Source organism: Patella vulgata, chromosome 8 (genome assembly GCF_932274485.2).
Source record: "Patella vulgata chromosome 8, xgPatVulg1.2, whole genome shotgun sequence".
Classification (NCBI taxonomy): Eukaryota; Metazoa; Mollusca; class Gastropoda; family Patellidae; genus Patella; species Patella vulgata.
Window position 1 is genome coordinate 8242639 of NC_065886.2, and position 26860 is coordinate 8269498.

General features: G+C 38.3%; 1 protein-coding gene and 1 long non-coding RNA gene across 4 annotated transcripts; one reads left to right on the plus strand and one right to left on the minus strand.

Annotated features, from left to right (window-relative positions):
• The first annotated feature begins 1250 nt into the window (after nucleotides 1-1250).
• Nucleotides 1251-8766, plus strand: LOC126831021 (uncharacterized). The gene is made up of 6 exons (XR_007684094.2): nucleotides 1251-2597; nucleotides 3668-3697; nucleotides 4219-4551; nucleotides 6064-6210; nucleotides 7263-7317; nucleotides 7745-8766. It is a non-coding gene; the product is annotated as an uncharacterized LOC126831021 (long non-coding RNA).
• Nucleotides 8767-10515: 1749 nt separating this feature from the next.
• On the minus strand, nucleotides 10516-21037 carry LOC126830970 (uncharacterized). 3 transcript variants are annotated; one of them, XM_050561570.2, is made up of 3 exons: nucleotides 20873-21037; nucleotides 16336-17762; nucleotides 10516-11106 (listed from the first exon to the last, which is right to left on the minus strand). In XM_050561570.2, exons 2-3 carry the CDS (start codon nucleotides 17759-17761, stop codon nucleotides 10739-10741), a joined length of 1794 nt encoding a protein of 597 aa, XP_050417527.1. In that variant the 5' UTR covers nucleotide 17762; nucleotides 20873-21037; the 3' UTR covers nucleotides 10516-10738. The 3 variants fall into 3 exon arrangements, with proteins under 3 accessions (XP_050417527.1, XP_050417528.1, XP_050417525.1); XM_050561571.2 differs by lacking the exon at nucleotides 10516-11106 and adding an exon at nucleotides 12929-14821; XM_050561568.2 differs by lacking the exon at nucleotides 10516-11106 and adding an exon at nucleotides 13545-14821 and having other exon boundaries at nucleotides 15820-17762.
• Between the last annotated feature and the right edge of the window lie 5823 nt (nucleotides 21038-26860).

Here is a 26860-nt window from a genome sequence, read left to right on the forward strand (position 1 = left end):
CATTTCACTTCAATGTTAATTCTGGCCACTTTGCCCGGACGGCACGCTTTTCACTACAGACACAGCAACAAATTTTAATAATTTGATTGGATAATATTAGATTAATAATAGAGCTTAGCCAATCAAAATTGAAGTATCTACTAAAATTGGATTTTATCCTTAGTTAAGATATCGAGAAACAGGACCATGGTCCAAAAACTGGCCCACTTTATAATATTTGTGAATTGTGTCTATAATAGACTGAATAATATAAACTGATATATGCATTATGTATAGACAATTATAACAAAACTAGACTGTACACAAAACAAAATGACAGACACAAATTGAGTGAGTGCTTAAAGTATGTAGTGATAAAATAAGTACCTCTATATGTAAGATCAGGGTCACCAAGTGAATAAGTACCATTATGTGTAAGATCAGGGACACCGAGTGAATTCAGTATGTAGTAATAAAATAAGTACCATTATGTATGGTTTATTGGTTGAGGGCGAAACATTACGTAATATATTGATACTGCGCGACGCGTTAGCCGAATGATGTTTCAATATATTACGCAATGTCTTTAGCTCGAGACCATTAAACAACTTAAAATACAGACACTATCCCGTACGTGCTTTTCAATGAAATACGTCACGCGAGTCAAATATTTCATCTAGTATAGATAATGTACGATTGGCAAGTTGCCCGTACATTATTGGAAATAATGGTACGCCAACATCAAAGGATGACGTCACATGTGTATTTTAAGTGCAAGATCAGGGTCATCGAGTGAATTCAGTATACACCTGTGCAAGGGTTATGAAAAAAATTCGAGGATCGGATCTGGTGCCCCCCCCCACCCCTCGGTGACTCGGTTAGCTTGCGTTGTAACGAAAATAATATCACCCCAATAATATTTATGGTGTGCGCCCCACCCTACTTAATATTCTACTGCACACAAACCTCTGTATTTAGATTGCTTTATTTATGTCTTTAATTCGGTTAGCTAGCTTTGTAAAGAAACTATTAATATTTATATACATTGTGGTATTAATTATCCTTATCAACGATAATTAAACTAATTACATAGATGATTATAGACTAATTAGCTCTTTATATTCACCATCTACTTCCAATTATTACGTCATTAATGGAGTTTTACTGTATATTGCGATTATATTCAGCAAACACTTTATTTAAAAGCTGCCACTGTGGGTAATAGTCTCTACTAGTTTATTGTATACTGTTTAAAAGATGCACTTAAAGAAGTCAAATTCCAACTAAATGTCATTTGGGTTCAGTGGCATAATGGCTTAATTGATAAAGTTTACATTTTATACTGTTTGAAAAGGTGCAGTTAAAGAAGTGTGATCCCCAATATAAATTAAGACAAATTCCAGCTAAATGTATACTAGATGTCACTTGGATTCAGTAGCATATTAATCGATAAAGGCTACGTTTTATTCTTCCGTTGTTGTTGTGAATTGTGTAATTTATGGGTGATACAGAAAAACATTTAGGCTGTGCGAGAAGGATTAAATCTTAATGCATCTTTTCATCATCTAACAAAACCGTACCTTGAGGATAAATTTGTGTTATAAACTGTGGACTTCATAAAGGATATTTGTATTTGTACTGCTTGTGTTATGTTTTGTGGAAGGTGTTGTCTATTGAACTTTTGACTTCGTTCATGATAATGGTATTATAGGATAGTTGTAATTGTATATTCAGATGTTGTTCTTTATAATAGATATTTGATACCGTTTTAATTCGTTCTAATAGATGTTTAACACGGTTCTAATTCGTTCTAATAGATGTTTAACAAGGTTCCAATTCATCCTAATAGATGTTTGATGCCGTTCTAATTCGTTCTATTACATGTTTGACACCGTTTCTAATAGATGTTCAACACCGTTCCAATTCGTTCTAATAGATGTTTGATGCCGTTCTAATTAGTTCTATTACATGTTTGACACCGTTCTAATAGATGTTTAACACCCTTTCAATTCTACCTAAAAGATGTTTGATGTCGTTCTAAGTAGTTCTATTACATGTTTGACACCGTTCTAATAGATGTTTAACACCGTTTCAATTCTACCTAAAAGATGTTTGATGGCGTTCTAACTAGTTCTATTACATGTTTGACACCGTTCTAATAGATGTTTAACACCGTTTCAATTCTACCTAAAAGATGTTTGATGTCGTTCTAATTAGTTCTATTACATGTTTGACACCGTTCTAATAGATGTTTAACACCGTTCCAATTCGACCTAAAAGATATTTGATGCCGTTCTAATTCGTTCTATTAGATGTTTGACACCGTTCTAATAGATGTTTAACACCGTTCCAATTCTACCTAAAAGATATTTGATGCCGTTCTAATTCGTTCTATTAGATGTTTGACACCGTTTCTAATAGATGTTTAACACCGTTCCAATTCGTTCTAATAGATATCTGATATATTTGCTGATATTAATGTGTCATAACGGACAATAATTCAATATTTTGTCTGTGTTAACTAGTATTTAATGAACACGAAAGAAACAAAATGTATTCCTGTTATGAAAGTTTAATAATTGTTTTAGTTTGGGTTGACCTATTTTCATATTGCTGTGGTAAGTACCCTTTGATATAAGACCCCCGTTTAGCGTCCGTGCTGCATCGGTTATCCTGGTCACGGTTGTAATGGAAATTGTGTTCATTCACAGCCGCCGAATCACAAAATAAAAAATTTATTAAAATAGTCAAAGGAAATATTACGCTAAAAAACAAGTTCCAAGCCTACAGCCCCTTTTAAAGAAATGAAATGAAAAGAAATGGAGTTTAACGTACTACTGTTCTGCTCCTAACCTGGGCTAATGAAGACGGGCATACGCCATACAGTGTGCTATGAGGGAAATCCCTTTTAAAGATAAACAGTCCCTAACCTATGAATGACGAAGTTGTGGTACTATCCACATATAGATGTCCACCAACTGAGTTCAAACTGAAGTCAAAATTGCCCCCCCCCCCCACTGTGGACCGAATAAGGGCGTAAAGAATGACCTTATTTTCAAATCTAAACTTGAATCCCTCGGTCACTCGGTCATCCAATGGAGCTCTTGTTATTGTACTCAATCCGAAATGTCGGAGGCCAGGGATATTTGTCCCTAGATCGTGTACTGATGTTTACCAAACAGGCAGCATCACGAACAAGAGAGAGAGAGAGAGAGAGAGAGAGACTTTAACGTCCACTCGACACAAACTAGGTCATTTCAGGACTTACATATGGTTCAATTTTATTTCAATAATTGGCTTGTGCGTAGGGGTCCTTAGCAGTGGGAGGAAACCGGAGGACCCGGAGAAAATCCACGAGGTTGGCCAAGCGACCCTACTCCTTGTCACGTACTAACGGGGAATTGAAACCACGCCAGTTGACTCAATGACAGACTTTATGATACAATGTGCACGCACTAACCATTCGGTCATCCCCCCACCCCAACGCCCACGCAATAGGTATATATTAATGAACCACACAGCGGTGATCATAGAACCATAGTTTAAAGGAGCTAAATCTCTATTGATTAGTATAGATCAAATTAGAGTTAACGCCCTTTAACTCTGATTCCTATGATTTGTAGAAAGAAATATATATTTTATACTGCTCTATGCATGAGAAATAATATAATATTTCCTTCTGTTTTAGGTGAAGGCTGCCCATCTCTCATAGACAGAGGTAAGGCAGTTTCATTAAAACTTATTAATACAGAAATACAAATGTTTTAGGGGGGGGGGGGAAATTGGGTTTAACGTCCACTCGACACAAACTAGGTCATTTCGGGACTAACACATGATTAAATTTTATTTCAATAATTCGCTTGTGCGCAGGGGTCTTTAGAGGTGGGAGGAAACCGGAGGACCCGGAGAAAACCCACGAGGTTGAACAGGCGACCCTACTCCTTGCCACGTACAACAGGGAAATCGAAATCACACCAGTTGACTCAATGGCAGACCTTATGATACAGCGCGCACGTGCTATGGCTAAAACAAATGGCGCTAAACAAAATCTGAAATGAAATGAAATGATATTGAAAGAATGGGCATTTAATTTAAACATAAGTAAAACAAATTGAAAGATATGTCCATCGCAATCCGTATTTTCGAACTGTGTTGTTTTAAATGTTGAAGGGTTGGGAGGGGATAATTAAATAAGAAATATTTATGACGATTTTAGTATTATGTAAATTTAATATCCAGGTCCAGTTTGTAGTGACTTCACAGCTTTAAACGAACTCAATATACTAGTTGATGACAGGATCGGTGATGGGTGTTACTGTGACGTCAGAGTGGTAAACAGGTCAGATAACTCTTACATGACGAGCGTGGACAGTCCAGGCGGTATTGACAGATGTGGATATAGTGTCGACGTCACCCACACGGGTCCTCCAGTAACGTTTACGTGCAATAAACTTAACCCTTTCTTTATGTATGTTAAACAAGGGGACATAATCAAGTTGCATTTTAAACGCGAGGTTTCAGAATCGTATGAGTCACCAAACTTTTGTATTCGAGTGGAGTCCCGAGCATCTAGTAAGTATGTATTCCCATCTTCCAATAACTGAAAGGGTGTGTTTTTGTTGGAAGAAACGGCTTCAATACTGTGGCGTAGTGATAGTTGGTGTCGCCAGGGTAGGACCTAACATTCGCCCCCGGAAATGAAATGAGGTTTAACATCCTACTGTTCTGCTCCGAACTGGGCTAATGAAGACGGGCATACGCCATACAGTGTGTTATGAGGGCAATTTTGCCCGGGCAGCGGCGCTACAGCCTACTCTTATATCGAATTCCAGCTGTCAAGGGATCTTTTATGTGCACACCAATGTGTACACGGACCTCGGTTTTTGGTTCCATCCGATCGACTAGACAGCTGTCCTTGTCAGGCCCTCCTTCCTGCATCACTGACAAGTGGTAACCACGCCGGAAAATTTGGATGAACTTTCTCGACCAATGCAGGGATCGAACACCCGACTTCCAGGCTAGCGAGCCAGCGTCGTACCCACTTAGCCCCCCACCCCCATGTCTTGGTCATTCCAATCAATGTTGCTAAATAACTGTGAAAATTTGGGATCTTGAAATCAAATATAATAGGACAATATTGGTGTCAGTCATTTTTACATATGTGATAGAACTGGTTAAATACATTCCAAATATAATTTTAACACAACGGAATTATTAGTGAAATGAAATTCGATCTTCTGTCTGTTACCGCTCGTTACTTCAGTCAGTTATATAGATGGACAACTTATGTTTGTCATGTTTGACGTTAAATCCCGTTTCTTCACGTGCTTGTTAGACATCTCCCGTAGCAATGATCTCTGTGTTAAAATTATATTTGGGATGTATTTAACGAGCTCTATCACATATTTTATAATGACTGACACCAATATTGTCCTTTAAGACACAGTGAACAACTTCAAAACCAGTACGCACCGGCGTGTACTCTATGCTCCCGAGCGCCTTGGCGGATGAGGCTAAACGTCAGTGAAATGTAACAAATAGGACTTTCGATATAGACTGAACTAACCAGGTGCGAGCGATTGCCATTTAGTCTGGACTGCTCGCGGATTTCGACGAACAAAGCAGTTGATATGGCCCATTTTAGGCTCCAAAGAATAGAGACGTAGCTTCATAAAATATAAAACAAAACGGTTCCAAGATCCTTGTATTCTTCTACTGCCCCTGCTGAAAAAACAACCTTTGTTCAATGCAATTAATCAAAGGTTACCCCCCCCCCCACCCCACACACACACACACACCCGCTACACCCCCACCCCAAGCTACACCTTCACCAGTGGAACCGCGTTAGTTCAGGGAGTAGGGCGCTACCTCGCCAACCAGGAGGTCCCGGGTTCGATCCCGCTGGTGGCTGAGAAAATGCCTCGGGATTTTCCAGGGTGATCTCCCCTTGTTGGTGCCGTATTTTGAGTAAATACTTGGTCACGCCCACTTATTTTATTCATTTAAATTATCCACCAACCCTCAATATTAAATTTAATGTTCACAAAAATATACCTACTTTTAATGAAAACTAATGTTTTTCAGTTCAAAATGTAAGATTTGCTATTAATTGTACGAGATTAGATTTTCTCAACACGTCAACAACACCACCATTACTACTACCAGTTCGTACACTACCACCGACAACGATACGTTTAAGTTGTACACTACAAGATTGGATTATCTACATAGGTAAGGTGTGTGTTTGTGTGTGTGGAGACGGGTCGGGTTTGGAGACGGGTCGGGTGTGGAGTGGAGACGGGTCGGGAGTGGAGACGGGTCGGGTGGGCGCGTCGAACGCAAACGGAATAGATCATGATTATGATCCATGTCTTTGGAATGAATGAATGAAATGTTGTTTTATGGCACGTCAGCTCCAACCGGGATATATTGCGCCAACCATATGGTGATTAGTTCGAGACAGGCTAAATTCGTGTCTTTGGCGTCGTCTGTGGTCAAATGACTAGTTTGTTACCTGTTAGCAGATGGGACGAACAACCGACGTCCCGTGTACACATTGGCGTGCACGTAACAGATCCCCTGGCAGTTGGAATTGAGTATAAGAGTAGGCCGTAGCGCCGCTGTTCAGACAAAATTTCCCTCATAGCACTTTGTATGGTGCATGCCCTTCTTTTTTAGACCATTCGGTGCAGAGAAGTAAGACGTTAAACCCCGTTTTATTTAATTTCAAGGTGTGAGGGAAGTGGGCTGGGGGTTGCGTCAAACGCGAGCGATATGGATCATAACGTCGCGGCTACCATCCCATGTCTATAGGATCGCCTGTAGCCACATCAATAGTTGATTGCCTGTCAGCGTTATCCTAAATATCTGATTAGGTTGCTGTCTAAACGAGAATAGTTTCTTGCTGTGGTCTTGGGTTAATTCGGGTCAGATTTACGCAATAAAGCGTGTTTTTGTTCGGTATATTCTTATTTAATTCTCAATTTTATCTCAGTTATTACATAAAACAATCAATCCGGTGCTATGGCGCAAAAACAAAACAATCCCTAATTCCAATTTACCATTGCTTCCGTCCCTAGGTTACCCAGCCTCCTTACACCGCCGTCCAGAAACAAGGCCTTGAGAAATGGGGCGTCTAAAAAAGAGTTCCCTCCCTTTGAACTTCAATGATCACCCATGCCTCTCCATTCCACAGAACGATAATGTTGTCAAAATATATACGACACACAAACCTAGTTGTTTGGTATACACGTTGTTACTAGATTTAACCCTTAATATTTCAGGTACAGCTGGGGGTATTGTATTCATCTTAATAATAATTATCATTATACTTTCCTGGTACGTATAGTATATTACTTGGGTCATCGAGATTAATATAGAGCTTAACACCATACACAATCAAAAGTACTTTGACTAAAATAATTTTAGTCCGAAATATATCTCAACTTTAAATTGCTATTACTTATTTCACCCCACTGTTATGTGTAAATAATTTCAGCATATTAAGACTATTTGAAACTATATAACGTTATTCATTAAATAGTTTTACTATATTGGACTATTTTAATTGGAATCTTTTAAACTTGTAAAACGTTAGGCCCATTCATTAAGTTTCATTGTGCTATTCTTTTATGAAATTTTTTGTTTTCCACGAATGGTTAAATAAATAATATATTTTAAAACAAATGACCTTATTATATTTGTCTTGTAATTGTTTATTGTTAGGTTTTAAAAAAAGGTTTGATATTTATTTGTTTTCTTTCAGCATCATTTTGCAGAAAGAAGATAGATATAATGAACTCGAGTTCAGACTAAACGTTGCTGAAACAAAAGTTAACACCGATATAGATCATCCGACTTACGATCATAACAACATAATACCGGACGCAACGTATGACATGGATGACGGGGAAACGGAACACACGTTCCAGTTGGGAGTTCCAGATGCAGATGACCACCCTGTTATTACTGGTTTTCCTAATTATGGTGGAGAACCCAACACGCTGAAACCAATCTAGCTTTTGAGCATGTCACTTCATCCAATTTGATTTCAGTGACATTTGCTAAGGTGCTTTTAACATTGACGTCTCAAGGATCTTAATTATTAACATAAAGAAACAATTGTTCATCAAAGTAGCTAAGTCTCTAACTCAATATCATCCAAAATCTTCAACATTGAAAACACGATTTATTTGTCAAATTAAATCAACATTCATGTTGTGATCTTACCGGAAAAAGATGGGCTTTTGATACCCAATATTTAAGACAAAATAAACATTTTACCATTGGTACACGAATCGTGTACCATAATGCGCTTCAGCCCCAGTTGTAACAAGAGACTCGAGGGACGAGGCTAGACACATTGCACCAAATCAAACGGCGTATGTAGACTGGAATAACCAGACGCTAGAAATTTGCACTCGCTTGAGACTGCTGGCTTATTTCGCCGAACATAACTGATTTGAAATTGGAGTAAAAACCGAAACCATTGAATGTAAATCAGTTTAAATACATTCATATTACAGTATTATTTGCGTTGCGACCCACTTTTGTCAATTTCTAGGTCCCAAATGTTAGCGATTTAGCTCCTTTAAAATAAATTTAACATATTTTTAAAAAGAGGATAGTTGTTATATCACAAATTATTTAAATTTGACCGTTTTATTATTAATCAATGGATGGAATTTGTTGAAGCATCACACTTTAAAAATCATTAATGTCAGAATAAAACACCAATTATATGAAATGTTCATTATTATCCAGTAAATAAACGATATCCCCCTCATATTAACGTTTTAAATATGGCTAACAAATCGTGTTCATAGATGTTTTTCATTTCAAGTCGTCTATCCGCCAGCCTAATTGACTGAATGACAAAGTGTAATGAAAACCTGCGTTAATCTGTTCCATTCCTGGTGTAATCTCGGATCCAAATCGTCAAGATTCGACACAGGTGGATCCTCCTGATGGACTTTACGCACAAGAATATCTCAGATATGCTAAATTGGATTCAAGCCATTATTTGTGGCAGGTCAAGATAATGTAGCAGCGTCACACCCCAGTGTGGTGTATCGTTGTCCATAAAGGTTGGCCTTGTGAGAAGAAGGGAGATCGTGAAAGTGGGGCACTATAACAATGTCCATGATCTCCCTTAGCTACCCTTAGCTGTACGTAAATGAACCCTTGATAGAAATAAGAGTAGGCCCTAGCGCATAATATGGCGTATATCCGTTTCCCATCATTTCCTCAATGCAATATCTGAATTACCAAACATGATTTGCAACATGCAAGGGGTCCACACTTTCCTTCCGGTGCAGGTCTGATACGTGCTGCACCGACAGCTTTCATTTCACTTTCACTCACCCGTTTGTTATTGTTTTTCGTATCCAGGATAACGATGTCTTTTGTATGCTAGTCTTATCTGTTCGTTGGGCAGCTATAACGAAATGAAATGAAATGGGGTTTAACGTCCTACCCCGACTGGGCTAATGAAAACAGGCATACGGCATGCAGTGTGCTATGAGGGAAATTGTGCCCGGGCAGCGGCACTATGACCTACTCTTATATCGAATTCAAACTTTCAAGGGATATTTTACGGACACGCCAATGTGTACACGGGACCTCGGTTTTTCGTTCCATCCGAAAGACAAGACAGCTGCCCTTGTCAGGCCCTCGGGTCTGCACCATTAACAAGAGGAAACCACTTCGGAAAATCCCGATGAACCTTCTCGGCCAATGCAGGGATCGAACACGCAACCTTTAGGCTAGCCAGCCAGTCTTACCCATTTAGCCACCTTTGGCTCCGGCGGCCATAACAAGGAATGTGTAGCAGAATAAAGCTACAGAACAAGCCTACTAGGTATACGCAAGTAGTAGCATTTGGAGGTAGACCACGTCTCGGTACCCACGAATTAGTTCGTGTATTTATGGCAATTCTCCCCTTTCTCCCTCCCCCCCCCCTATTGCCCATGTTTGTTGATAATGTGTCTAGAATGGACCAAGAGGGGTTGAATGAACATATTTTCTGCCTGCCAAGTTTCGGTAAATATTCATGATTTAGAGACGACAGGATAAGAGAATTAACACGTTGGTTACGGTGATATGTACGGCGAATATTTACATGTTTTTAGTAGGCTACTTTAAGTTTGGTGCAAAGACATGACCATTTGTTCATTGTCTGTAGTGAACAATAATCATCCCAATTTTGGGAAGCGTTGGCGCCGGGCAGAGACAGAATTAAGATTGAAGTCAATGGGATAATTAATGGTGGTCTACATCCATATTCTGAACTAGGAAATGAGGAGTTATTTCCCCCTGATGGGCGACCGTAGCAAAGAATGTGTAGTAGAACAGAGCCACAAAACAACCTAACAGGTATACACATAAAACAAACCAAATACATGTAAAATAGTTGAAGGGGAATATAATGTGCCTTGTGTTTGTAAGAAATTCTGACCAATTGCCACACTAGTTGAAGGGGAATATGGTTTGTCTATTGATATTAAGAATCCAGAAATTTTGACCGATTACAACTAAGTTGGTACAAGTTATTTTATTGGTTTCTTCAAATCATTATGAATGGACATTTTGTTATGCAATACCATGAATTTGTCGTGCATATTGCTATGCGAGTTCTACTGAAATTGGTTAATACCTGTGACAGTGTGAGATGTTTTTAGATACACATCAAGAAACTTGTGTTCTTTTAGTTCCATTGAAATTAGTCAAATTAGAATTTGGGATATTGTTCGATTTAATGTCAAGGTTCTTGTTTTAAACTACATGTTGACGCAGCCGAGATTGACGCTTGATCCGGGAAGGTAGTGCTATCCACACATAACCATAATACTTCTAAATCTTCTGCTGTTACCGAAATGATGGTAAACACTTGCTGTTTTGGTTGTTGGGGTCTACTACTAACATTATAAACTACAAGATTTCGTGTTAGACATGTACCAACATCTCCTGCCGTTTTAAAACAAATAATTATATCTTCATTATAAGTTTCATTATAACGATACCAATATATATCCCTTATTACAGCACCATTTACTCTACATGTTAGAGTTTGTGGCTGTCCTACAATACCCCCAGATTCACCACAAGATACCGTCGTCTGTGCAACACCTAGAATTAACAAAATGATAAAATTAGATGTAGCCCAACTGCATTTGATCGTTGTTATATTATGAATTGTTTTTCTTTGATATCAATTTTAGAAACAGTGTCGTGTTTAGGTCTAAGGTGCCGTATTTAGGTCTAAGTTAGAAACAGTGCCGTATTTAGGTCTAAGTTAGAAACAGTGCCGTATTTAGGTCTAAGGTGCCGTGTTTAGGTCTAAGTTAGAAACAGTGCCGTGTTTAGGTCTAAGGTGCCGTATTTAGGTCTAAGTTAGAAACAGTGCCGTATTTAGGTCTAAGTTCGAAACAGTGCCGTATTTAGGTCTAAGTTAGAAACAGTGCCGTGTTTAGATGTAATATAAACCAGCTACATCTTAGGGCTTCACAAAATGTAAGATTTATTAAAAATATGTTTTTATTTTTTGGTGTCATACAAGGTCCGATGTTGTGAGACCTTCTCGTGTAACTGGGGCTCAAGTCTAAATCAGCACTGTCCATTTAACAAAGACCTTTCTCCTACAATTCATATTTCAAACTTACATCACGCCATGATTTAAGATAAAGTAAATCTGAATTTTGACAAGGTTCCTCCTTTTATCCTATTTAACTGTGGAAAGACACCGATGGCAAAGTAGAGAGAGAGAGGGGGGGGGGTAACGTCCACTCGACACAAACTAGGTCATTTCGGGACTAACGTATGGTTTAATTGTATTTCAATAATTCGCTTGCGCGTAGGTGTCTTTAGCAGTGGGAGGAAACCAGAGGACCCGGAGAAAACCCACGAGGTTGGAAGGCGACCCTACTCCTTGTCACGTACAACCGGGGAATCGAAACTACAACAGTTGACTCAATGACAGACCGTATGATACAGCGCGCGCGTGCTAACCATTCGGCCATCTCCAACCCCCTATCCTTGTCACGTACAACCGGGGATTCGAAACCTTGCCAGTTGACTCAATGACAGGCCTTATGATAACCATTCTGCCACCCAACCCCCCAGGTTGGAGATGACAAGGGGGATTGTGTTGAAGAGTTGATAAAAATTGACCATTTTTTCACGTTACATCTCCGATTACCACCAAAAAAGATATTTTATTGTTGTGCCCACAAAATCGAAATCTACGAAAATAATTTGATGTGGTGGATCTGCACTACCCAATCCATTATACACCTAACGTCTTATATATTCCTTTCCATTACCCGGATGTACTTGACAAGGAGTAAGGTCGCCTATCCAACCGCGTTGGTTTTCTCCGTCTCCTACTAGCTCCCACTGCTAAAGACCCATACGCGCAAGCGAATTATTGAAATAAAATTGAACCATGTTAGTCCCGAAATGATCTAGCCCTGGAGGTCGCGTGACCGTGAAAGTTCATCGTGATTTTAGGGCGTGGTTTGCCTTTGTCAGTGGTTCAAGACTGAGAGCCTGACAAAAACAGCTGTCTAGTCTTTCGGAAGGTACAAAAAACTGAGCCCCCCGTGTATACATTAGCGTGTATGTACATATGTATACGTCACTAGTTTTAACAAACAAACTACTAACTAAAAAAATAAAGCAAACAGCTGCCACATTACCTTGTATATGATTAAACTGTAAAAACAGTATAATAACAATAACATTATAATACATATAGACACTGATCGCCATTTTACTGTGTTATATATATGTATATATCTACCAGGAAGTTTATATATATATATATATATATATCTACCAGGAAGTTTAACATTATTTATAGACCAGTAAGGTCAAATTATAATACGGGTTATAGATAACAAGTACTTGTGACCTTTCAACAAGATTTCTCAAGCATATAGACACTAATAAATAAAATGAACCGACAAAATAAGTTGTTGTTTATTACAATTATTTTAAAGTCCAAAACATTATCTATGTTATTAATTGACCGAGGCAGATTTAGCTCTTGCATAATGTATGTTTTAACTGGCTGTTTCAGTGAATCGCTCAACGAAAATGAAACTAGATATAGAGATTGTATATATACACAACGAGCAATATGGGGAAAGGTCTTCAGGGTTTGATCGAACCTGGTTGCTATTTGTCAGTGATGCAAGTCATTGGGGTTGACTATGGAAAGTGTCTAGTCGTTCGGATGGAACGAAACACCGGGGTTCCATTGACAGAACCTTAAAGATCCGCCGACAGTTCGAAATCGAAATAAGAGAGCGCGGTTGTACGGGAAACATTTTGGTATATGCCCGGCTTCATAAGCCCGGTTCGTGCACCAAAGAACTAAGACAAAGCCGTAAGCCGTTAAATTCCAATTCATTTCAAACAGTGCATCATTCTGAACATATACAGAGAGACACGCTACCTACGGAGAAAATATAGATATTTTCTCAGATGTTTCAAGCGATAGTTTCGTACGACAGTGCATAAGAGAAGAATAAGGGTCATTAAGTGTCTTTCACAAACACGGTACCGATAATGGAATGTATTTTATTCTGGCCGATTAGCCACCATGGTAAAATAATAAAATAATACACAATACTTAAACAAATCAAATGTATATAAAATAAAACGTCCCCCGCCCCCACCGCCCGTTCTTCCATACTTCCTCGCTTTTGAGTAACAAAGCTAACGGAATCCATCATCAACACATTAGTGTATGCAATTCACTCTTAAAGATACATTATGTAAGATTTCGATAAAAAAAAAACCTGGCCATTCTTGCTATAATAGCTCAAAAATAGATAATGTAAAATGAAAATATTCAAAATTTCATTCATATTACTTCATTCTGAGTCAAGTTATCACTGTTTGTTGTTTTGACAAGAAGTATGCATTGTGGTAACCAGGGCACTGGTATATTCGAGACTTAGCCTCGCTTTCACAGTTTTAAATTGAATTTTTAAATGGAAAGAAAGAACTAAATGTTGTTTAATGGCACGTCAGCTCCAACCGGGCTATATTGCGCCAAACATATGGTGATTATTTCGAGACGGGCTTAAATTATATCACAGAACAAATTACATGCATAAATATTTTAAATGGCGAACCGTTCTAATCTAGTTAAAATCTCGTGTATCCTATGCCATCGAGCGTTGATTATGGTCTTATCTTGTTAATAAATGTCTAATTAATAGTTTATATAACATTTCAGCCCTAAAGAAAGACCCGCAATAGGCAGATTTAGCTCTTACATAATGTATGTTTAAGGTAGCCAAGTCTCTATTCTTTAGAACCTAAAATGGGTCAAAAGCCACATTATTATGTAATACGAGGGTATATAAACGGATTTTAAACTATTTACATTCATTTTTTAATCTTTTATCGTAGTTTTAGTTTTGTTCGTCGAAATAAGTGAGCAGTCCAAAATGAAGTGCAGTTACTCGCAGCTGGTTAGTCCAATCTACATTGGTTTAACATTCCACTTACAAAACTTCAAAAAGAAGCCTTGCAGCACACTATCTCAAGTTTGGTCCAAGGTTCAACATCTGTTAAGCCCTCCTCAGTTTTCTGGAATATTCATTTGTTCGGGAATATTCATTTATACCAATCAGAGCTAGGTTTAATTATTTGTCTAAGCATATGGAATAATAATATATCATTAGAGGACCTATTTGACATCGTTCTGATGAACAGGTCCACCCACCAATCGGATATGCGACGCTTTGAAAGGTGCATTTTCATCATCAACACAAATACACACTCCATGCACAGATCAGAATCCCAACAACTATGCCAATGTTTCCAACATCTGAAATATACAATAACAGTAGTATGTACATCTATACGACACACAGTTCCATGCTACAAAGTCGAGGTGCCATTAATAGACCGTAAATGAACGAGTTATTAATTTAGTTTTCAAAGTTTCTAGACTGGATGCTATTTTAATGCTCAGGGGTAATGCAATCCGACGAATAGGCACAAACGAGCTAAATCCAAAAGAGTTTATATTTTAGAACTAGAAGAAGGTGTTTTTGTTGAAAACGAAGCTAAGCACACGTCCGGTCGAATACAATTAATTTGTAATGTCTTTAGTTCTCAACAATTTGAGCTTTTGTAATATTTTAGACATCTTATTAAATATTAGCACGGAAATCAATCTGGGGACATCGATTTGGGTTTGTACGCTACAAGTAGTACAAGGGGTGGACATTTAACCAAGAGGGAACTAAGCGGATGATTCGCTTCTAGCAAACACCAATCTAAATCAAATACGGATCCTATTTCGTTTCATTTTTGTGTAGTTTAAAATATCGTTTTACTTTTCTTCACTACAGTAAGACCCAGAAGAGTTGGATGTGAGGGATTAGCCAATCAAATGGTACGTTGAGTCGAGTTCTTATAGAAATATAGGACAGGGAAAATAGTACCAAGTCGTTCGGATGAGACAGAATGCAGAGATTCACATGTGTACACAGTGACCATTAGCGATTGGAGACCTCTTACAAGAACCCTTGACCATTAGAGATTGGAGTCCACTTACAGGAACCCTTGACCATTACCAATTGGATGACGATTATGCGGAAATGTCACTGTCCGGGCAAAACTCATATCCTGGCATTGCACATGTGACCATAGAAAAAACTAAACCCCGTGTCGATCTCAAAACAAAATGTGTTGACGATAAAAAACAAGGTTCCTATCATATTCACAAGCAAGAGGACCACTTATACATATGAAACCTTCGTACCACCCAAAAGACTATGCGCTTATATAATGAAGAAAAAACAATAAATATATTTTAACCTTTGGCTGCTGTCGACGCGAGACCCTGGTAATCGAAATTGCCACATCTTGGAAATCCCTTTGGCGGATCTGGATGCCTTGGAAATGATTCGTTGATCATCATGGCCATTCCATTCATGTTATGCAGTTCTATGTGACAATGCATAAACCACACACCTGGGTTATCGGCCTTGATTCTAACAACAACATAGCCTCCAGTTGGTACAATGATAGTATCCTTTCTTGGTGGATTCTTCAGTTCAAGACCTGGTACATTACCTCCTAACCACGAAGCGTTAGCCCACGTAGGATTATTGCAGAAACTTACATTTCTAGGAACACCACCCCCACAGTCCACATCCATATTCTCGCCTGTCATGACCCCTGTTATATTATCGTAGGAACCATAACCCATCTTCAGGACATAAAAGGAATGACCGTGCATATGGACAGGGTGCGACCAACCTTTCCCTTGACCCATGTTGGTAAAAACCAGTTGGTAAACTTTATCATGCTCAAGATCCAAAGAATACATACAGTTACATATCTTCTGTTCTCCACAGTCATCGCCACACTTGTAATTAGCTAGTTCTTGTGGTTCGGATAAAGCTGCTACTGGTGGATGGACGAAAGATCGTCCATTCACAGATCCTGGTCTAACAACATTTCCAGGGAAAGCGAAATTTAGGAATCGTTCTTGAAGCTCGTCGCTGGGTGCCGTGGGTGCTGGATCATTGTCGTATATTGAGCTCGTCAATTGATCAAATGTAAAACATTCAGTGTTTGCTACACTCGGATAATAGGAAAAGGGACAGTTAATTACATCACATGGTTCGATAACGGTGCATTGCCTTTCCACAGAGGGTCCCAGGGGTTGCTGTTTTGGTGCATTTGGGTAACGCAATATTGCTTCAGCAACGTGTACTTTACCGACTTCCAACGTCTGAGCCCGAATCCAGTAATTCAGGTTATTCTTCTGATTAGCGACAATGGTACAGTCAAATCTTTCCCCAGGATTGATAATGACCGAGTCAGCTGTAGCTTGCTTTAAATCGTATCCATCAGCAGCAATGACGGTCAAACTATGACCCTGAATTGAGACTTTAAACGGATACTCCTTTCCGGAATTAATAAACCGAAATTTGTACACTGTCCGACGGGTTATCTGAAATACATGCAAGGGGGCCTCGTTGTAAGATCCATTTTCATAACGAAACCTCCCTTTTCCGTTGATCAGCCCTGAATGAAAATTAAACATAGTAAAATTCGCACCATCCAATGATTTTGTTTGCTGTACACGCTTGCCATTGATGTATAGACCATATAACATTTTAAAATATTGTTCGTTAGAATCCCCGTCGTGATTCCAGTCGCTAATGACAGCCACGAACTCTGGCATAGACTCTGTTGTGCGCTCCCGTACGATGAAAGGCCCGTACAGGCCCATTGTCCGCTGCACCCCGATATGAGAATGATACAAGAAGGTACCTTTCGGCGCAGCTGTGAATTGATATGTAAATGATTGTCCAGGTTCAATGGGGCATTGTGTAACAAATGCAACACCATCCATCCAGGGAGTGTCGCGTTGATGAAGACCATGCCAATGTATTGAGGTTGCTTCACTTGGTAAGTTGTTTTTGACATGGACTATAACTGTCTGACCTTCATAAACTTCTATTGAGGGTCCTGGTAAGGTACCATTGGCCACAATAACTAGCTTGGAATCAACCCAACCGTCGGCAGTGATGATATCGCGTGTGTCTGTGATGGGATTAACATTCCTCGTATCGTTAAAGTTGTAAAGTTGGCCTCGATATGGATGAACAGATATCTGACCGTTCATCATTGTCAACTTGAAATCAACGGTCAACCAGAACTCACAAACCTTGGCATCCCTATCACACGTGGCTCCATCAGATCCAGTTAATAAAATTACAAGAAGACAGAAAACAATGTCATCCATGCTGAAAAAAAAACCCGAAGAAAAACACTGTAAATATCGACACATATAGCCCCGCAGCCTAGCCCCGAGTTCACAAAGTATTCTCAGACTTTAAGAATTTACTCAAAATATTTCGCCTTATTTTAACTAACATATAGCCCCTTATAAGTTTGTTGTTGTTTTAATGCATCAAATACATTAATACAAAGTTTTGAGTTTCTGGATAGAAGATATTTCTCATAAACAGTGAATGAAAGTTGAGTAAATTCTTAAAGTAAGTCTGAGAATGCTTTGTGAACTCGGGGCCAGAACTACTAGCGTGACGTTTCGCTACATGCCCCCCCCCCTCACCTACATGGTTCACTCCCATCTACTACAATCTTCGACCAGTATAAAATAGATGAGCATATTTTAAACCAATTCCGATTAGTTCCAAGCATAATGTTTGCACAATTTAATATTTCTAGATGCTTTGTTTCAGTTTAAATATTTGTTAGAACTTTACCCTATCAGAAACAAAGGTTTATAGCTATTATAGTCGAAATGTGGTTTTATGGCACGTCAGCTCCAACCGGGCTATATTGCGCCAAACATATGGCGAAAAGTATGGGACAAACTAAATAATATCACAAGGAATTCATGTACACAAATAAAAGCAAATATCACAGTATATTAAATAATTAAAAATAAAAATTAAATCTTCATGTACACAAATATTTAAAAATGAAAAATAAGATGATATATATTTACAATTAAAATTGTTTATAAAAATTTGTCTCTTTTAAAAAGTCTAGTACTTTCAAATATAGACCAAGTTGGGCAAATAAATGATTTAACGATTGGCAACGGTAATAATTTGTTCTGATCTTACTGTTTATTGAGAACCTATATAGCACTTCCCTGTCTGACGTTCAATTCGATTCAGTTTATTGAATAAACTATTGTTTAAACTAAATACTGTTAACAATGTTTGTGGACATTTGCCATAAAGAGACTCCTTGTACCGTTAATGGATTTCCAAACTTCCTTGTGTACCCCAGGGGTGGGGTGGAGGATCCAAACCCCTTCCTGCTCAGCTACATAAAAACAATTGTAAAACAACACTTTTTATGAGAAACGGTCGCGTGCTTTATCATCAGATGGTTGGATGGGATGGGCAATCAGAGTGCGAAATAACGATATATGTGATATTACCATTAATGCTTTGTATTAATGAAATTGAATTACAATGTTATCGTATTAATTCATTATAAAAATTGATATCAAACGGGGTGTTGGATTTCTCTCTTTAAAAATTTCAATGTGTATGTATGCCTACGTAATTTAGAGACGGTGATGGCATCATGCATTGTCAAATTTCCTTAACAGGAGGCTGGCGAACACCCTTCGGCAAACATTCCTGGATCCGCCCCTGTATGTCCGTTATATCAACTTCATAATTGTTAGATAACTAGAGCATTTACTTTAAAAGTATCACAATTTTTATCTGGACCTAAATCGAGTTTGCGCAAACCATTACTTTAAAATTATCACGATTTTTATCTGGACCTAAATCGAGTTTGCGCAAACCTTTTGCTTGGAACTATGTGAATCCGTGTTCGTCGGATATTTAGCTTTCCAAACAAGTATAGTTTGTTTAGTTGCGAGATGCAAGATTCGAAATTGTTTTTTCTAAGTCCGCTAGAAATTCTGGTTGCAGGCCTAATAATGACGACTGCTTTTCTAAAGGTTGATTACTGCATCTGCCATAATTACCATTGATAACGTATATTAACCTTATGCTGTATTCGTTACCTCTTGGAAATATGATGTTCCCACTAGGAAAATCAACATGGCTGTCATTATCCCTTCAAGGATTATTAAAACTGCAAATCATTTGTAAAATCAGTCAAAAGAAATGAAATGAAATGGGGTTTAACGTCCTACTGTTCTGCTCCTAAACTGGGCTTATGAAGACGGGCATACGCCATACAGTGTGCTATGAGGGACATTTTGCCCGGGCTACGGCCTACTCTTATATCGAATTCCAACTGCCAAGGGATCTTTTACGTGCACGCCAATATGCACACGGGACCTCGGTTTTTTGTCCCATCCGAACGACTAGACAGCTGTCCTTGTTAGGCCCTCCGTGCTGCATCACTGACAAGGTGAAACCACGCCGGAAAATCTGGATGAACTTTCTTGGCCAATGCAGGGATCGAACATCCGACCTCCAGGCTACCGAGCCAGCGTCTTACCCAATTAGCCACGTGATCCCAATCAGTCCAAAGACGTTTCAGTTCTGTTCAGAATTTACAAAGGTATGATGAATTGAAAATTACGAACGCTATTTACCATTTCGTTAGTCGGTTTCCCATAAAACCGAGGTGTAACGAATACAGCATTAATCTCCACTGTCGATTGATGACGTATATTAATTTTAGTATACACATGTCGAAATACGACAACAAAAGAATAAATAAAAATCAAGGACTATGAATTAAGAACTAAGAACACTGAATAAAGAGCTGTTTGGTTTTCCATAGCTAAAAGGTCATTATGACATATGAACTATAATATATCTCTGCAGTGTGAAAGAGAGAGGGAGGGTCAACGTCCACTCGACACAAACTAGATCCTTTCGGGACTAACACCATGGTTCAATTTTATTTCAATAATTCGCTGGCCGTGGGAGGAAACTGGAGGACCCACAGAAACCCACGAGGTTGGACAGACGACCTACTCCTTGTCACGTACAAGCGGGGTATCGAAACTACGCCCCTTGACTCAATGACAGACCTTGTGATCTAATACGCACGCGGTAACCCATTCGTCCAGCCCCTATCCACCCTACATCTCTGCAGAGAGGCAACTTTGCATTTTAGTTATCACACGTACAGCTAGCCTTTTTTGTGTCATTGCTTTTGGTTTTGAAAGTATTTTTTCTTGGAGTGTTTAGTATGTCAAAATATACATGGATGGTTTTTAAATTCTCATCTTTTAATCATCCTTTATTTATTCCTTGGAGGACAAAACAAATTTCATCGAACGAACGTAAACATAGATTTGTTTTTCAATGGCTTAGAAATCTAATTTTTGACATTATAATTTTGTTGATCTTAATTTTAGAGACAAGGATTAAAGATTTCTTACCTTATATGTAACACAGACAGGCAGCTTATTCACCGCTGTGGTCCCAAAGATTTGTGATTAATTGTATTTATATACAACACAATTTATATAAAATAAACAGAGTATACCATTGTATTTCTTACAGCTCTTGTCATTTCGTTTCGCCTCAGTCGTAATTCTCTGAGAACGGAGTATAACCGGATGTTTAATTGTGTATGAAAATACAATTAATGTCTATCTAAACTTTTATTATCTTTGTAAAAATGACAACTGATGGGGTGGGTCTGTTCTATATTCTTCTTTTACTTTTAAACATCAAAACTTATTAACGTCCACTCGACACAAACTAGGTCATTTCGTGACTAACATATGGTTCAATTTTATTTCAACAATTTGCTTGCGCGTCTAGGGGTCTTAAGCAGTGGGAGGAAACCGGAGGACCCGGAGAAAACCCACGACGTTGGACAAGCGACCCTACTCCTTGCCCCGTACAACCGGGGAATCGAAACCACGCCAGTTAAATCAATGACAGACCTTATGATACAGCGCGCACGTGCTAACCATTCGGCCATACACCCCCACCCCCAAATCAGAAGAGAATGTTTAAAAAACTAATTACGATCACCACAATATACCTGGTTTTATGAAGCTCTACCAATTCATATATAACAAATGAATGAATGAAATATGGTTTTATGGCACATCAGCTCCAACCGGGCTATATTGGGCCAAACATAGGTTGAATTATTCGAGACAGAATATAAGAAATCACAAAAGTATATCTATAATCGATAAATAAAAACAAATAATCGATAAATAAAAACAAATATCACAGATAATGTACATATATAACAAAGTAAAACTACTCAGAAATCTTCCAAGTCTCAGCAATGGTGAAAAGGTCTATAAAGTGTCTAGTAAAATGTGGCTCGGTGAATAAGACACAGGCGGGTTGACCAAGGTGTCCCGAGTTCGATCCCTGTGTTTCAGGATTTTACATCCTGGTTGTGAAATCTGCATCGGGTGCGAGTCATTTCCGCTTGCTCAGTTATCATATATGATACTTGTCATCAAACACCCGGTTTATATACTATATGATTACGTCGTTTCTCCGAGAAATATGAATAACCCGAAACCACTAGAGATGCAAGTTGTACAATCATATGCCCTAATTTTAATTGGGGACAAAAACAGTCGTCAGTGCAAAGTTGAGCTAGATAAATATATATATTATCCTAACTAGAAGGGCGTCATGACATACAAACTACATGTATATGGAAGGGCATCTCTGCCAATATTAAATGATTATAATGTAAAAAGTACAATGTACAAAGTCTTAATACCGGTAATGATAAATTCAAGATACCTCGAAGGGCAAAGTTAAATGTAAAACGTCAAAATCAATGTGTCAAATGTTTAATGGTAAAATGCTGTTTTTGACGTGTCGACATTTTACATTTCCTTCATTACATTTTACATTACATTTTACATTTTACATTTGAGCTCTGCTTCATCTCATCAATCTCCATCAGTTAGAATCAAAGTTATCCCAAAGCATTGACCAATGAAATTGCTTAGCTCTTAGTTTCAGCGGGAAATTTTAATCATTGAACTCAGTCACGACATTCACCTAATGAACATCTACACCAAGTTTAAACATTCTAGCTCAATTAAAAGCCGAGTTGTGTTTCAAAGTCTTGAGCAATCAAATGGCTTATCGCTTCTTAGGCAGAAAATGCCCATTATCGAACATAGTCAAGGTATTGATGTAATGAAACTATACACCACGTTTCATCACCCTCTTGATTAGAACTAACAGTTATTGTGTCCCAAAGCATCAAGCAATCAAATTGCTTATCTCTGCTAACTCTAAGCAGAAAATGATCATTTTCGAACTCCATCAAGGCATTCACCTAAACCAAGTTTGAACATTCTAGCTCAATTAGGAGAGTTATTGTGTTCAAAAATGAAATGAAATGTGGCTTTATGGCACGTCAGCACCCACCGGGCTATATTGCGCCAAACATATGGTGATTCATCTGAGACAAGTTAAATAAATAAAAACAATATCACAGTAAATAAAATTAAAAATGAAATAAACCTTTTATGCATATATATATTTAAAATAAATGAAATGAAATCGTGGTTTTATGGCACGTCAGCTCCAACCGGGCTATATTGCGCCAAACATACGGTGAATATTACAAGACAGGCTAAATTATATCACAGAAAAACATGATATGCATAAATAAAAACAATATCACAGTTAGTAAAATTAAAAATAAAATACAACTTTTATGCATATAAATATTAAATACAAAAATGAAATGATATATATATACAATTAAAATTTATGATAAAATCCTGTCTCTTTTAAAAAGTCTCATGCTTTACCATATAAACCCGGTTGGGCAAACATGTTATGTAATGACTGACAACGGTAAAAATTCGATCTAATATTCTTGAAATGCTTGCACTCAATCAAAATGTGCTTAACTGTCAAAGGAACATGACAGTGTTCACATTCTGGTTGAGGCTCTCGCTTTAAAATGTAAATATGAGTTAAAAATTATGACCAATGCGAGAGCGACACAAAACAACTTCATCCCTCATGTTGGTTCTATAGGAGCTTGGCCAGTCTCCTAAGAGAGGCTTAATGTGATGAAGTTTATTTGTGTCTGCAAGATCCCAAGACCGTTGCCAGCGGTTATATATAAAAAAATTAATGGACGATCTGAAATCGATATTTAAAATACAAAAATGAAATGATAAATATACAATTAAAATTTATTATAAAAACATGTCTCTTTTAAAAACTCTAGTATGTTACAATATAAATCCGGTTAGGAAAACAGATGACGTAGAGACTGGCAGTGTAATATTTTGATCTTATGTTCTTGAGATGATTGCACTCAATCAAGATGTGCTTCACTGTCAAAGGAACATGACAGTGTTTGTGTTCAAAAATGGGTGACGGACAGACCCAATTTACTATTCCCCTGCTTTCATGGAAGGCGGGGACAAATATTAATATATACAAAGATACACTATAACAATATCAACAATACCACAAAATATTTCCGTTGTATCGTATGATCTAGCAAAGTAAATGTACTGTACTTGGCACGTCACAGCTCGTGACTGCTATCAGGATATAACACTTAAAATATTGAAATAGTTCGTCATTTGATATAAATTTGTGGAGACAGACGAGAGGGATCGGGTTTAACGTCCACTCAACACAAACTAGGACTAACATATGGTTTAATTTTATTTCAATAATTCGCTTGCGCGTAGGGATCTTTAGCAGTGAGAGAATATTGGAGGCGTGTGAGAGAGAGATGGGGGTTTCACGTCTACTCGAGACAAACTAGGTCATTTCAGGAATAAATGAAATGTGGTTTTATGGCAAGTCAGCACCAACCGGGCTTTTTTGCGCCAAAAATATGATGAGTTGTACGAGACAAACTAAATAATAATCACAATAGTAATCTATATATACATAAATAAAAACAAATACCAGATATATATATATATATATATATATAAAATACAACAAATGAAAATTACAAATATATAATTAAAATTTTGTGTAAAAATTTGTCTCTTTTAAAAAGTCTAGTAATCTACAATATAGACCCGGTTGGGCAAATAATTGATATTAGAACTGGCAACCGTAATCATTAGATCTAATATCCTTAAGATGCTTGCACTCAATCAAAATGTGCTTAACTGTCAAAGGAACATGACAGTGTTCACATTCTGGTTGAGGCTCTCGCTTTAAGATGAAAATATGAGTTAAAAAAGTATGACCTATGCGAGAACGACACAAGGCAACTTCATCCCTCCTGTTGGTTCTATAGGAGCTTAGCCAGTCTCCTAAGAGAGGCTTAATGTGATGAAGTTTGTTTGTACTTGCAAGATCCCAAGACCGTTGCCAGCGGCCATAAATGAAATGATTAATATAAGTTTTAAAATCTTTATATGGTATTAAAATATTTGATAGGGGGTCATTTCAGGACTAACATGGTTTAATTTTATTTCAATAATTCGCTTGCGCGGAGAAAACCCACGAGGTTGGACAGGCGACCGTACTCCCGGTCACGTACAACCGGGGATTCGAAACCACGCCAGTTGACTCAATGACAGGCAGGGGCGGATTGGGGCCGGGAACTGGCCCGGGCTCCCGGATGGGGGGGGGCGGGTTTTTCTCTCCCGGAAAATATTTAAAAAATGAACCCCAAATATGCGATTTGGAGGCATATCTGATTATAATCTCTGTCAAATAATATATCTCATAAATTGATTAATTTAGGCCAAAACCCCGACCTGCAAGTAATTTACAACCATCAACCTGTGAAATTATCATATCGTCATATTATTAATTAACGTATTATCATTGTATCGTCAAGAGAATTTAACTGGTTACAAAATGGGACTTGTGGAGAACATTTTGACCACACCCAGCACACCCGGCCCAGAAAGCCTATTATACCAGCCCATTCCAGACTCCAGGGATGGCATGACTGCCCTTTAAAGCCACCGGTCACATTACTCCATGACCGGTCCAATAACCTCCCCCCCTCCGCCATATAATGTTCAGCAGAAAATTTTTTTTTTAGACGAATTGGACAAAAAAAATTTTTTTTTTTTTTTCCGACCGGCCCTAACCATTCGACCATCCACCCCCCCAGGCGTAAGAGAAGATCCTGGCCAAAAATGTAGAATAGAAGTTTATTACAAATATGTATTTAAATATATTGTTTAGTTTTACATATAAAGACGCGATTACAGTGATATTTTTCATTATTGACTTTACTTAACCACAGTTTATATTCATGTATTCCTCTCTGTGCTTACTGTTTCACACAAACGAGGGGATCACGTAGCTAAGTGGGTAAGACGCTAGCTCGCTAGCCTGGAGGTCGGGTGTTCGATCCCTGCATTGGCCGAGAAAGTTCATCCAGATTTTCCGGCGTGGTTCTCCCTTGTCAGTGATGCAGGACGGAGGGGCTGACAAGGAAAGCTGTCTAGTCGTTCGGATGGGACAAAAAATCGAGGTCCCGTGTACACATTGGCGTGCACGTAAAAGATCCCTTGGCAGTTGGAATTCGATATAAGAGTAGGCCCTAGTGCCGCTGTCCGGGCCAAATTTCCCTCATAGCACACTGTATGGCGTATGCCCGTCTTCATTAGCCCAGGTTAGGAGCATAACAGTAGGACGTTAAACTCCATTTCATTTCATTTCTCTGTGCTTACTGTTTCACACAAACGAATTGGTTCACTGTGTTCTAGCCAGAATTCTGCCCGTGCTTTAAGAGAAAGGAGAAATCTAAGTGGGACATTTGTGATATCAAATTCGTTGTGCAATGATGTCATTTAACAGTCCTGGACGTGTGCATGAATGTCAGTGCGATTGTGGATCTGGCATGAGCCCTGAAGCACACTGTAAGCATATAAATGCCCTTTTAAATTTTCAGCAAGTAGTGTGATTTTGACAGATGGAACATGTACACAAAAATTATAAACTTTCCATAAGGCAGAGCGACACCAAGGTTCACCCATTTATGCCAGCAAACATACATCTTTACAGGTCGGGTGTTAAATTAATCGTAGCCACTGGGAGAATACAGTCGGCAGTGACGGAAAAGGTAGACGGTAAGTACGGTAGTTTTTATTTTATGGCACGAGACAAAGAAAAGTAGTTTGGATGTTTAATAATAAATAAATATAAGACCCTAATGGGATTTGTAATTGTTTTGTATGTGTTGTTTTTCAAGGCATGGACTGTTACCTCGTATATGTAGCACGGAAACACCCCAGATCAAAAGTGGCAAAGATCACAGGAAGACCAAATGAGACATGGGCGGATATTGGTGTGAGTTTTTATTTTAGCAAATTTGTATCTATTGTTTGTATTATACCATAGTTATAACCGAACTATCCGCAATGCTATGTTGACGACTAGACTTTCCTTTTCTCAATCTGACTAAACAAATAGCCAACCGT